Source organism: Rhizophagus irregularis, chromosome 6 (genome assembly GCF_026210795.1).
Source record: "Rhizophagus irregularis chromosome 6, complete sequence".
Taxonomy (NCBI): Eukaryota; Fungi; Glomeromycota; class Glomeromycetes; order Glomerales; family Glomeraceae; genus Rhizophagus; species Rhizophagus irregularis.
In genome coordinates, this window is record NC_089434.1 from 3,145,320 (window position 1) to 3,158,110 (window position 12,791).

The 12,791-nt window shown below is 25.7% G+C and overlaps 2 protein-coding genes across 2 annotated transcripts; one reads left to right on the forward strand and one right to left on the reverse strand.

Moving 5' to 3' along the window:
* The first annotated feature begins 7,685 nt into the window (after nt 1-7,685).
* Nucleotides 7,686-8,899, forward strand: OCT59_026421 (uncharacterized protein). The gene is made up of 5 exons (XM_066143154.1): nt 7,686-7,905; nt 7,993-8,156; nt 8,224-8,377; nt 8,442-8,637; nt 8,708-8,899. Exons 1-5 carry the CDS (start codon nt 7,735-7,737, stop codon nt 8,761-8,763), a joined length of 741 nt encoding a protein of 246 aa, XP_065992696.1. The 5' UTR covers nt 7,686-7,734; the 3' UTR covers nt 8,764-8,899.
* Nucleotides 8,900-9,882: 983 nt separating this feature from the next.
* Nucleotides 9,883-11,892, reverse strand: OCT59_026422 (DExD/H-box ATP-dependent RNA helicase dhh1; the record flags this gene model as incomplete). Its single annotated transcript, XM_025313445.2, has 6 exons — nt 9,883-10,337; nt 10,422-10,602; nt 10,680-10,808; nt 10,882-11,478; nt 11,574-11,640; nt 11,849-11,892. The coding sequence occupies 6 exons, from the start codon at nt 11,890-11,892 to the stop codon at nt 9,883-9,885; spliced, it is 1,473 nt and encodes a 490-aa protein (XP_025187233.1).
* Nucleotides 11,893-12,791: the final 899 nt, after the last annotated feature.

Here is a 12,791-nt window from a genome sequence, read left to right on the forward strand (position 1 = left end):
TAAAAATATTTTATTTGGTAGCAACGAGTGCTTTTGCTAAACGTATTTTTTCCAGTGCAGCTGACGTAATAACATATGATAGAGCAAGTCTTGCACCCGAAACTGTGCGTGCAGTCATGTGTCTGAAGCATTAGTTTCGTTCAGGTGTTTTAGATTAAATTTAGGTTTATTAGTTTTTCATATTTGAATTTTGTTATTTGAAGTTAGTTATTTGGATGGAGAAGAATTGGATACTCAGGAAAACTTTGGATGAATAATTTACATCAAAAGAAGATGATTGATATAATTTCTTACGATAACCTCACTTCTTTATAACATAATGTTGAAAATGTATGGAAAATGTGTGCTGATAGCTTTTAATTTTGACAAATAAAATTGTTAAACCCGATCCAATTCAATCAAAGTCTTACGAAAATGCTTTTTCATAACCAATTTAATAAAAAAATGGATCGTTGATGTTTTTTTAAAAAAACATCGCAAAACTGTGTTTGTTTCGCAACGTTATTTTTTGAAATAAAAACATTTTTTATTAGTTACACTGGTCAAATAATAAAGTATCAGGTAATAACATATCAGGGCATGATATGCAATATTAAACAATATGTTTAATGGTTTAGTTTATTTGCTTATTTGCGTACAATATTTATCGATTTTTATTTTAGGTATTGTACGGTATTGTATTTATATTGGTTAACGTCATGAAATATTACATGATCGAAGTTTCTCTTAAAAAAAAAAGAAAATAAAATTTTTTTTTCATTTTGAAAAAAAGTATTTTTTCATTTTTTCAGTTACCGCAGAAATCGTTTCAGGTAGATTACTGCAGAATTGATGTCTCCTTTTCTCCTTTTCTGAAAAGGAGATTACTTTAGTCATACTATATAGATTTTAGTAGAACTTTCGAATGGGAAAATTTTGCAACATTAGTATGTTCCTTATTCTGATGATGTTTATCAAGAAGGGAGTTTTAGAAATAAACTTCAAGAAACGAACTAACGTTTCTTTTTTTAAATTTATAAGATTTAGCTTTTCTGGAGAGGACTTTTAGACGGTAAGTTTGTTTTTTGGGAGTTGAGTTTTGAAATTAACTTCAAGAAACGTACTAACGTTTCTTTTTTTTAAATTTTGTAGGTTTTAGCTTTTCCGAAAAGAACTTTTGGATGGTAAGTTTGTTTTTTGGGAGTTGAGTTTTAAATTTGACTTCAAGAAACGTACTAACGTTTCTTTTTTTAAATTTTGTAGGTTTTAGCTTTTCTGGAGGGGACTTTCAGATGGTAAGCTAGTTCTTTGGGACTCGATATACTGTTTTTAGGGTTTCAGAATTGAATTTAACGTTTCTTTTTTTCCAATTTTATAGGTTTTATCATCAGAAACACCTTTAAGATATGGCTCAAATTTTTATTGTAATTCAAGCCGACGACAACAATTTCAATCTTCATTTCATGGACTTAATATTCCTAAGTTTCAACGGACTGTACAGCGTCATTTTTCCTCACAAAAACAATGGATGCGATACCTTTTGAGCGATCACTTTGATCAAAGTTAAGGTTAACTTGATGTACAGACTGATCATCATTGAGGAAATTTCCAAAGATTTGCTTCTGTGACTTTATAGGCGAGGTATGAAACAAGAATTTTCCTTTTGGTGATGCGTTGAGATTTAGTGGCGCCATAGCAGCAGTATTACTGTAAGGGTGAAGTCTAACTTGTGAAAATTGAGAATTTCTGACATGGCTGCTGCTTAGCGATCCTCTTGATGGCCTTTAGAGTATGAACTTGAAACTGAAGTTTAAATAATGAGAAACAGGTGTAAGAAAATAACCACACGGTATATGAAGAAAATTGTAAATTATTCAATTGAAATAATCTACTAAGAAATAAAGATTCTTATGGGTCTCTGGAACGAAATTCTGGATGGTAAGTTGTTTTATTTGAGGTGGAGATGCCATTGGCTTTTAAAACATATTGACGTTTCTTTTATATTGCTTTTGTAGGTTTACGGTTATTTTGATGTAGCTGCATATTATTATTCATAATAATTATATAGTACATTATTAATATTATAAATACACAATTACTGCATTTAACTGTGAAATCTCATGAAATTCACGATGTCTAAACCATGTACTGTATAGATGATCGCTAGTCAGGAATTTGTACGAACTAGAAATAAAAAATTATACATGTACTGCTGTAAATAATAAATATTTCGTTCCAATAGAATGAATGACAATAAACAAATGGTTATATTAATTACAAAACGTTTTTTTAAAAAAAGCTCAGTAAATCGGTTCGGTTTTTGGTAATTACCAATACCAATCAATTCGGTTCGATATCAGTTTTTGCAAAAACTGAACCGAACCGAACCGATCGGAGCCTTAATTAGTATAAATATTTAATAATATTTTTGCAATTATATGTATTTCTTGTACACTATTTTGTATTTTTATTTGCAATTTGTTCAGGTAAAAGCTTATAATTTTTTAAAAATTCTCTAACTTCACTTTGCTATTCATTTGTCTATTCTATTATAATTACCTCTTCATTATTAATTGCAGATTGTAACAAAACCTTTTGATTATCTTTTAATAATAAAAGATGAGAATTTACTTTTCTTTTACATTTCTAAAATAAAGGATAAAAAGAATATTAATATACTAACTTAATAAATATTGTAATTTAATATGTTTTTTTGCCAAAGTATACATGAAAAAAAGTATAAATATAATAATAAGTTCATTACTATAAAAATTTCAAATAAAAATTACTTGTAATATGACTCTAATTCACAAAATTTTACATGACAATTTTTTAACATTAGAAAAGTAGGTAGCATAACAAATAACAAAAAATATTGACTCATCATATAATTAAAATAGCATATGACCTAAAATTAATATTATTTATTTTTAGAAGCAGAGGTAGGATAACTGCTTAGAAATGAATCAGGTTTTAAAAAGTCTTAATTAATAAAGTATTAATATATAATTACTACTAGTATTGTAATAATTATAATTATTGTTAATTATATAAATATGTATTATAATATAATAGGACTGGGAAAACTTATAATAAAGGTCACTGGATAATAGTAAAATGATGGTTTTGCCCAAATTAATAAAAATTTTTCTTAAGTAATTAAACTAAAAATCTAACAAATATTATACAAAAATGTCTGAAAAATAAAATGAATCATAAATTATTCTTTTAATATCAATATTAACTGAGATCATTAAATTTTTCAAAAAAAAATTTATAATAACGCAAATCACTTTTTAAAAAATTTATTAATTATGCGAACTACCTTTTTGCATTATACAGAATATATAAAAATCTAAATTGAGTGTATAAATCATACATTTAATTCTAAACTTAAACAGATAAGTTTAATCCACATATTTTGGCTTTATTAAAAATTGTATATATAAAAAATTCAATGGACTTTACTAGTGTGCTGAGTACTACAGTAACCTCCATTATAGGTTTTTCTGATCCTAATATAATATATATATATCATATTGGGTCTTTGCAATAAAAAGGTATGAAACTCAAACAATATCAAAAATTGAATTAATATTAAATTTGCATTTATTTCAGTAAAAAAAACATAATCATATGTGCCGATTTTTGGAATTAGTCTAAATTAAGATTTTTATAAAAATTTAATATTTTAGTAAGATTAACATTACACAAATCTAAATTAAATATGTGTTACATATTTACATAACTCAGATTTAATAAAAAATAAAAAAATTTTTTTAATCAATATTCAAAAATAACGGTAATAACCACTTCTTTTTCCCCATCACTTCCCATCACTTTTCCATCATTTTTCTATTCACTTTTATTAAATATGACAAAAAAGTTTATAAGCAAATATAGCAGTTATTCTTAAGTGGTAAGTAAAAGAAAAAACTTAATATTTTATATACATAGATAAGACATATTTTTTCATAATTTTTAGCTTTAATTTATTGTTTTTTCTTTGTAAAAAATACATGCAAATAAAAAATAATTATGATGTAAAATAGTTGTAAAATGATTATAGTGTTCCGAAACGAGTCGAGTTGACTCACGAGTTGGTCGAGTCGAGTCGAGTCAAGTCGAGTTGAAAATTACAATCAAATCGAATTGATTCGAGTCGAGTTAATAATTTAATAAAATCGAGTCGAGTCGAGTTAAGCCGAATTAAACATAATTCCGGCCAAATTTATGGAATTTCCTTTTTTTGGAAATTATGTTACACAAAATCCGAGACGAAAATTTTTTGAAAATTACAAAAATGGAATTTTGTGGAACGGCTATCGCCAAAAAAAGGAAATGATTGGCATAGCCAAATAAAATCACGTGATTTAATTCGACTCGACTCGATTCGGTTTGACGGGCCAACTCGACTCGAATCAAGTCGAGTTTATATTTTTATAATTTTAAGCTGTCATTCATTCGTTCGAAGTTTAAAAATGAATAATAAGATATTCTTTTTTTCAAAATAACTAATTATATATTTGTTTTTTATCTTTTAAAATTATTTTATTAGATTTATTCTACTAAAATCCTTAAATGGCAAATAAAATCTTTTAAATAAAGTAAAAGAATTTGGGATTCTTTTATGAAAGCATTTTTTGGTAAGAAATAAAATTTTCAGATCAGACTTTATGCAGGTGACAAAATCGTTCATTATTATTCCTGGAGATATGCTAACGTCATCATTTTACATTCATTTGAAAGCTGAGAATTTGCTCTATCGTAAGAATTAAAGATCAGGAAAATTGGATCACTGGATGAGGCGTAATTAACGATCAAAGTCAAATCAAATTTAAAAATTAAAAATAAATATATTAGACGTAATTATTCACAATCCAGTGATTCAATTCATTCAATTTTAGGCTTATTAGATAGACCTCAATTTTCTCTTTTAAATGAATATAATTTCATTCATATAGCTTGCATCTACAGGTATTTAATAAATTTTTTTATATCAGATTTTATCAAACAAAATTTTATATTAATAATATAATTGATGATTCCTAAACATCTACATATATTAAATGAATTATTTTAAATTTATTTTAAAGATAAAAGTTGGCATCACCTTAGGGAGCAAAGATCATTCAAATTGAATCACTACATGTGAAGTAATTAATGATCAAATTTAGATAAAATTCAATAAATATACTGAACGTAATTACTGAATAACTAGTGATTCAATTCACTTGATTTTAGATTCATTAGATAGATCGATCTCAATTTTCTCTTTCAAATGAATGTAAATTTATTTGTATAGCTTATTTCTACGAAGAATTATCAATGATTTTGTCATGAGAGTTATATTTGATCTTTTAAATTTTAATGATATCTTATATTAAAAAAAAATTGAAAATTATATAATTAATTAGTTTTTTTTGCATTATCTAGTATAAATTTATTATTCTTATATAAATGATAAGTCATATTTGCTTTAATAAAATTATTTTTGTGTAAAAAAATTAGATTCCAAGAATCGGCCCATATGTTAGCATATAAAGTAAAATTAAATTTTTTTTTGAGTTTCGTACGCTTTCATTGCAAAGATTTTTAATTATCATTTCTTTTTATAATAATATCTGTTCTACAAAAATTTATTTTTGTAATTTTTATTTTTTAAAAAAGGAAATTTAAAAATCATAAGTGTTATAATATTACAATACTTTAACTTTAAAAGTAATAATAAGTTGCAACTCTTACTATTATATTATAATATAAAGTAGTAATTATCAATTATATACTACTAATAAAAATTTATGAATATTTAACATTATTTTATATAATTATTTATGATCATAATTAACAGAATCCTACCTACTACTAAGATATGTCACTAGTAGAAATTTTACTTTTATATAAAATCTTATTTTAGATATACTTAAATTCTATTGGTTAATTAACTAAAAAGAAAAAAAATCATAATAATGTAACATAAAATTTTTCTTTTATAGTAGAATCTTTAAAGAATTTTATATGTAAACCTTACCTTAGACTATAGGGTAATCTATTTTAATAGTAGGTAGTCCTTGATTAACTTAAAACTCTTCTATTAAATTAAATTTTAATTAACCTATTAAAAGTATTTAAGTTTTTTAGTTACTTTAATTATTGAAAAATAGCAATATAATATTTTAAATAAAAAATTAGAATTTAGCATTATTAAAGAAAAATTTTTTAACTAGTAATTATACAATATAAAAATTTTAATTTTTCAATTTTAAGCAATTAGTTCCATTATTTAAAAGTTTGGAATTTATCTGATAAAAATATTAGAACAAATGAGATTTTCAGTATTTTTAAAATCCTATGATAAAAAACTGAAAAAACTTAATTTGGACAGAGATAAAAAAGTTTTAACTTTTAAACAAAGTGATCTTAAATTAGTTCTAAAACTAATTTTAATTTTAACAAATTTTAAACTTAAAATACTTTGAAAACTATTCTAAAAATCAAACTAAAATTGATTTGAAGAAACTGTTTTAAATCAGATTATCAAAATTTTACTGGTAATTATAAATTGTATTAAGAATTATAACTAATAAGAAGCATTAAAAAAAATTGTTTTGATATCCTACTAACTAAATCATTTGATTTCCAATTCTATTATTCTATAAAAATAAGTAATAATAATATATTGACAAGAGTTTAATAGTATATTCAAATAAGATAGTTAGTTAGTTACTAACTATTGTTTAATAATCAATCAAAATTTTTTTAATTGATCTTTATTATATACTCTATTTGCATTTTAAATTTAATACATATAGCTCATATTTTACTTAATATGAAACTGAAGTAAAATTAACAAAGAACTGAAATAAAACTGATAAACTGATCTCCATTTCTAGTTATAATTCCAAATGGATAAACTTGAAAATCTGATGAACAAATAGATAAATTTAATATGAAATTTCCTCTGAATATTATTTTAAAATTATTAAATAAAATTTTATAATGTTTTACAATAATAGAATACATATTTTATTGATTGGTTATTAAGATTATTATATAAATGAAGTTTAATTTAAAATTTCAGTTTGGGTTTAAATTTGTCCATTTTGTTCAGATTTGAATAAAATTTTTCCCATATTTATTCAGTTTATCCAGATTAGTATTTAAACTTAATTTTTCCAGTTTTAACATTCAGTTTAAGTGTCAAGTATAAATGGATCATAAATTGATCTTTTTATTACATAAAATTAGAAAAGATTATAGTTTTCAAAACTATTGGTCATCTTTATTTTAAGAGTATTTTAACAAGTTAAATTTTATTATTCTATAATCATTACTGAAATTAGAACTTATTATTCTATTAAATTTATAACAAAAAAACAGAAAACCTTCTTTATAAAAATAATTTATTTTGTTTTGTTTTTTACCTTTTAATAGAGTTTATTTTCTTTCTGAAATGTCAACTATTCTTCACTCTTAAAATATTAAGATATTTTACATATACTTTAAAGAAAATTATTGTTATTTTTCCTTTTTTTTTATCTTATTTATTTTTAGTTTATTTTCTTTTTCTCTTTTTTAAGTAGTTTTTAGCATGGGTAAAATTTACTTCAGTTACAATTCCTCAAATGAAGCTAATTTTTGCTTCTAAAGGAAATATTAGATTCAATGTATACAAAATATCTATCCAAAATGTTATAAATTGGTGTAACCTGTAGATGTCCGAATTCCGAAATTCTAGTGACGGATATTTTTACTATGTCCCGCTTTACTTCAAAATGTTTAATTTTTTTACAATCACATTCAAATCCATTTCTATCATTATCGAAATTTGATTTTTTTTTTCGACCTTATGTATCATTTTTACAGGTACCGACAAGAAAATTAGATTTAGGTAGTTTAAGCGATAATCGTAAAGCAACCAAAGAGGTGAATGATAAGCTCTTTCAACCTGAGAAAAATTACAAATTTGAAATTTTCAACAAATTATGTATGTCTTTTTATGATTTTGTTTAGAAAAGACGCGTAGGACGTGGGCCAGCTTCAGGTAGAGGCAAAACTTGCGGTAGAGGTCATAAAGGTCAAAAGGCTCGTGGTGGTAATGGCAAACCAAGAAGAGATTTCGAAGGAGGCCAAACTCCCCTTAGTAGACGTTTTCCTAAAAGAGGTTTTTATAATCTGTATGTAATTTTCAAGAGAAACAAGGACATTGTTTTACTTTTACGTAACATTATATTTATTGTCTAGCTTCAAAACGACTTGGGCTCCTTTAAATCTTGATAGACTTCAACATTGGATAGATAATGGGAGAATAGATCCTTCACAGCCTATTACGATGAAACATCTTTTGGACTCGAGATGTGTAAGAGATGTTAAAGATGGAGTTAAAATATTGGCTGATGTAAATACCTTTTTTTTCCATTTTTTTAAGGAAAAAATTTACTTATTAAAATATTTTTTAATAGGGTAAAGAGCATTTCAAGACTCCAATTACAATTGAAGTATCACGTGCGTCTCAACAAGCCATAAAAACAATTGACTCAGTTGGAGGAAAGATTACTTGTAGATATTTTAATAAATTAGCTTTAAGAGCTACAATTAAACCTGAAAAATTTTGGAAAATACCAAAATTCGCTGCTCCGATGAAACAACGCGATATTGGTACATATTTATAAAATTTCACGTGATTCAATTGCTTTTATACTAAATTTTTAACTTTTTATTATAATAGTTTGGTATTCGGATCCAAAAAATAAAGGTTATCTAGCTTCACCACCATCTCATTAAGATCAATGGGATTAATTTGCATTCGTGTTTTTATACGTGATTTGATCATAAATAATAAAAATAATAAATGAAACAAACAATAAATAAGATCGTTTTGTTGATAATAAAAAGGCAACAATACATATTAAAGTCTTTTTATTTTGTTTTTTGAATTTGCCTTTTTTCATATAGTGATCTTTGTGGTTTTTTCTTTTTTTTTCTTGGTTAATATCTTTTTCATAGTAATTACAATAATTAACTATTGACAGCAAAATCGTGAAAAAAGAATAAAGAAATATGTAGGATATAAAAAGATGACGACCAATTTTCTATAATTCCTAATAACCAACAAAAAAAAGTTTGTTAAAAAAGATTATAAACGTAACATTGAGTTAAGGTTGTATGCGGAAAAAAATGAAGATAAGGGAATAAGGGGAGATTTTTCTTTTTTACAATATAATGCAAGGAAAAAAATAATGTTCTTACTTAAAAGGAAAGAAAAAGTGTTGGAATCAACATAAAAATATATATATTATAATCAAAAATAGGATTACAAACATGCTCTCCTATTTTTTTTTATAATAAATGTTTTTTGATCATTAAAAGTTTTTAAGAAATAAAATTATTAATCTTTTTAAAGAGCGATTTTAAAAACAAAGGAGAAATGTTTTTTTTTTTTAAAAAAAGTGATCTTGCAAGAGAAATGAGTCATAACAAATATAAGTAAGTAGCAAGGATTATCGCTACAAAAATAAAAAAAAACTAATTACTATATTCAAAAAAATATATATATAAGAGCAAAAATGAAGGAGTTTGGGAATCAATTCGCCGTGTGGTAAGTTGAAAGGAAAAAAAAAATAAAGGAAAAATTAATTACATTACATACAAAGAGATACCTCCAGATAAAAACATGCAAAATATTTGCATATACAAAAAGTGCAGTTAGAATGTTTGAAGAAAATAAAAAAAAATAAAATAAAAAAAAATAAAACCTCTTTATTATCAGAAAAATAATAAGGAAGAAAAAAAGAATAATTCAACAAATAAAATAGCGAATGAAAAGAGTCCTCCAATTTTTTTAATTAAACATCTTTACACTCACAATATTTCAAATGACCTTTTGTACAAAAAGGGATTTTTTCAAGAAGCAGCTTTAACACCCATACCACCACCTCTTGCATTAGTGTTCCTCATACCACCTGAACTTCGTGAATTTTGATGACTTTGATGGTTTTGATGACTTTGAGAGCGATTATTTTGAATATTTTGAATATTTTGATTATTTTGACTATTAATATTTTGATTATTTTGGTTATTCTGAATTTGTTGAGTTTGAGCATCATCCAGTGCACTTGGAGCAACATACAATCGCTTGTCAATAACGGGCGGAATAGGTTGAATCTCAGTACCAAGCTCTTGTTCAATCTTGTAAAGATTAAACCGATCATCATAAGTGATAAGATTAATGGCAAGCCCAAGATGTCCAAACCGTCCGGATCTACCAATACGATGAAGGTACGTTTCGGCATTTTTTGGGAAATCAAAATTAATCACGACATTAACCGCTTGGATATCAATACCACGAGTAAGTAAATCTAATTACATATAAATTCTATTAATAAAATTGACATAGAAATCTTTCAGTTCACAACATTTACGGAGAATTATCCTATACAAACCTGAGCATACTAAGTTACGACAAACACCGTTTCTGAAATCATGGAAAACACGATTACGATGACTCTGTAACATTTTTGCATGACTGTAGAAACATGAATATCCAAGTTCGGTTATTTTCTTCGCAAGAAGTTCAACCCGGTTAGTCGAATTACAAAAAATGATAGATTGATTAATTTGTAGCTGTAAATCGTATTAAAACAATAATTTAGTATTTATTTTCTTTATTAATCTAAAGATTAATATAAAATTATTTATACCTTAGAAAATAAGGTATTAAGACAATGCACTTTCTGCCGTTCTTCAACGAAAGCATAATATTGTGTGACACCACGAAGTGTGAGTTCATCCATTAAATTGATTTCATACGGCTTTACAAGATATTTATCCTAAATGACACGCATTAACATATAAACATCATTTTAACAAATTAAGAAAGATAGGTTATCAAGATATTAATACCTTAAAACTTTTCACAATCAAGGGAAATGTAGCGCTATATAACATTATCTGGCGATCTTTGGGGAAATATGTTATAAGTTGTTCGACGATCGGAGAAAATTCTGGACTCAACAACTTATCTGCTTCATCCATTACGAATGTTGGACATTCGCTGAAGTCGGCTACGCCTTTTCCAGCTAAATCCAAAATACGACCAGGTGTTCCAACAACAATATGTACAATTTCAGATAAACGTAAAATATCGTCTTTTAACGTTGTACCACCTGTCGTTACCATAACCTGTACTCCCATATGCTTTCCAAGGGTTTTGCATACTTGCGATGTTTGCAAGGCCAATTCTCTCGTAGGGACGAGTAACAACGCTTGAATTTTCGGTTTTTTCACATTAATTTTTTCTAAGGCTGGAATAACAAAAGCTGCCGTTTTACCAGTACCATTTTTTGCTCTTGCAAGAATGTCACGACCAGTAAGAGCGATTGGTATGGATTCTTCTTGAATTGGTGATGGTCTCTCAAATCCGGCCTCAAATATACCCATCAGTAATTCGCGTTTTAGAAAATAGTCTTCGAATTCGTTTCCCTTTGTAGCTGTGACATCCTGTTGTATAAAACGACACATAAATATATTATGTAAATATGATTAAATTGAAGTAAGAGAATAGTTTTTTTCAATTTGACAAAATTAGTACTTGCCTCTGTTTGTGGTCGATGATCTTTAGGAGGCAGCCGTAAATTTTTCTTCCAACTATCGTTTTCATGACTACCATTGAATAAAGATCAATCATTTAAATTATCAGAAAAATTCATTTTATATATATTATCTAAAAATATAGATTAAACCACACGAGTATTATCAACACTCGCGTCTGAATATTATTATAAAAATGACAACTTTTAAAGTTGCTTTTTTAAAGCCATAACGTTTTACAATTAACAAAAGCGAAACGAGATAAAGTATAGAAGCTTACTTGAGATGGTGTGGCTGTTGATGATTTGGGAGAATTCCAGCCATTTGAATGTTTTTAAGTTTTTATACAGTGTTATAATACAAGAGTTATTTTGCGTGAATCTTTTTAAAGTTAAAAAAATGCGTGTTGGTTTATATGACGGCTGTCCGTCTTTCTTTACTTGTCTTGGTATACCGAACGAAACGATCTCTGCCCGTAAATAAAATATTTGTGAAGAAAAAATTTTTTTTTTTGTACAGATGTGAAGTTGAGTCTATGTTTAGCTTTATAAATAGTGGCGATGCAGAGCGAATTTCAAAAAAAAAGTTGTTCGTCTTATATACTTTATTAGGTTGTAAAGCAAACTTTGTCTATATTTTATATTTTTTGGTTAAGTTATCGTCTACAAGCAAAAGACAATTCTCTTTATTGGATTAGGTGGCTTTTTTTCGTAGTTGAAACGCTGGTAAAATGGTTATTAAGGGAAAAAAAAATTCAACAAGAATAAGAATAATTGTTCCAATAATATAAATAATTTTTTTTTTGTGGGGTTAAGTTTATGTAACAATACTAGATTTAAACACGTGATGCCGTGTCCTCTACAATTCTGGCCAGAATTAAGAAATCAATTTCTTTTTTTTTATAACAATTACATGAATAGCAGATGGAATTTTATTGATTGTTTTACATTTAAGCTTGCTTAAACAAATATTGTTAAATTTATAATTTTTCTAACTTTTATATATATTTAAAAATTTAACATTTTAACTAATTATTAATCTATTGAATCTTATTACTATTTAATAACTTTAAAGGTTTATTTAAAAAAGAAAAAGGATTATTTATTGTAATTAGTAGTGTTGAGCATTTTTAATATCCAATTAAAACAATTGGATTTGAATATGATATGAAATATCCAATTGGATATCCAATTAGATATTCATTTGTTCAATTATTCAAATGG

Bases quoted from the DNA above. Each gene is read 5' to 3' on its own strand.
- OCT59_026421 (XM_066143154.1), top strand. From the start codon at position 7,735: ATGTCCCGCTTTACTTCAAAATGTTTAATTTTTTTACAATCACATTCA. The intron at 8,378-8,441 runs GTAAATACCTTT...ATTTTTTAATAG, and splicing joins GAGTTAAAATATTGGCTGAT to GGTAAAGAGCATTTCAAGAC. The intron at 8,638-8,707 runs GTACATATTTAT...TTATTATAATAG, and splicing joins GATGAAACAACGCGATATTG to TTTGGTATTCGGATCCAAAA.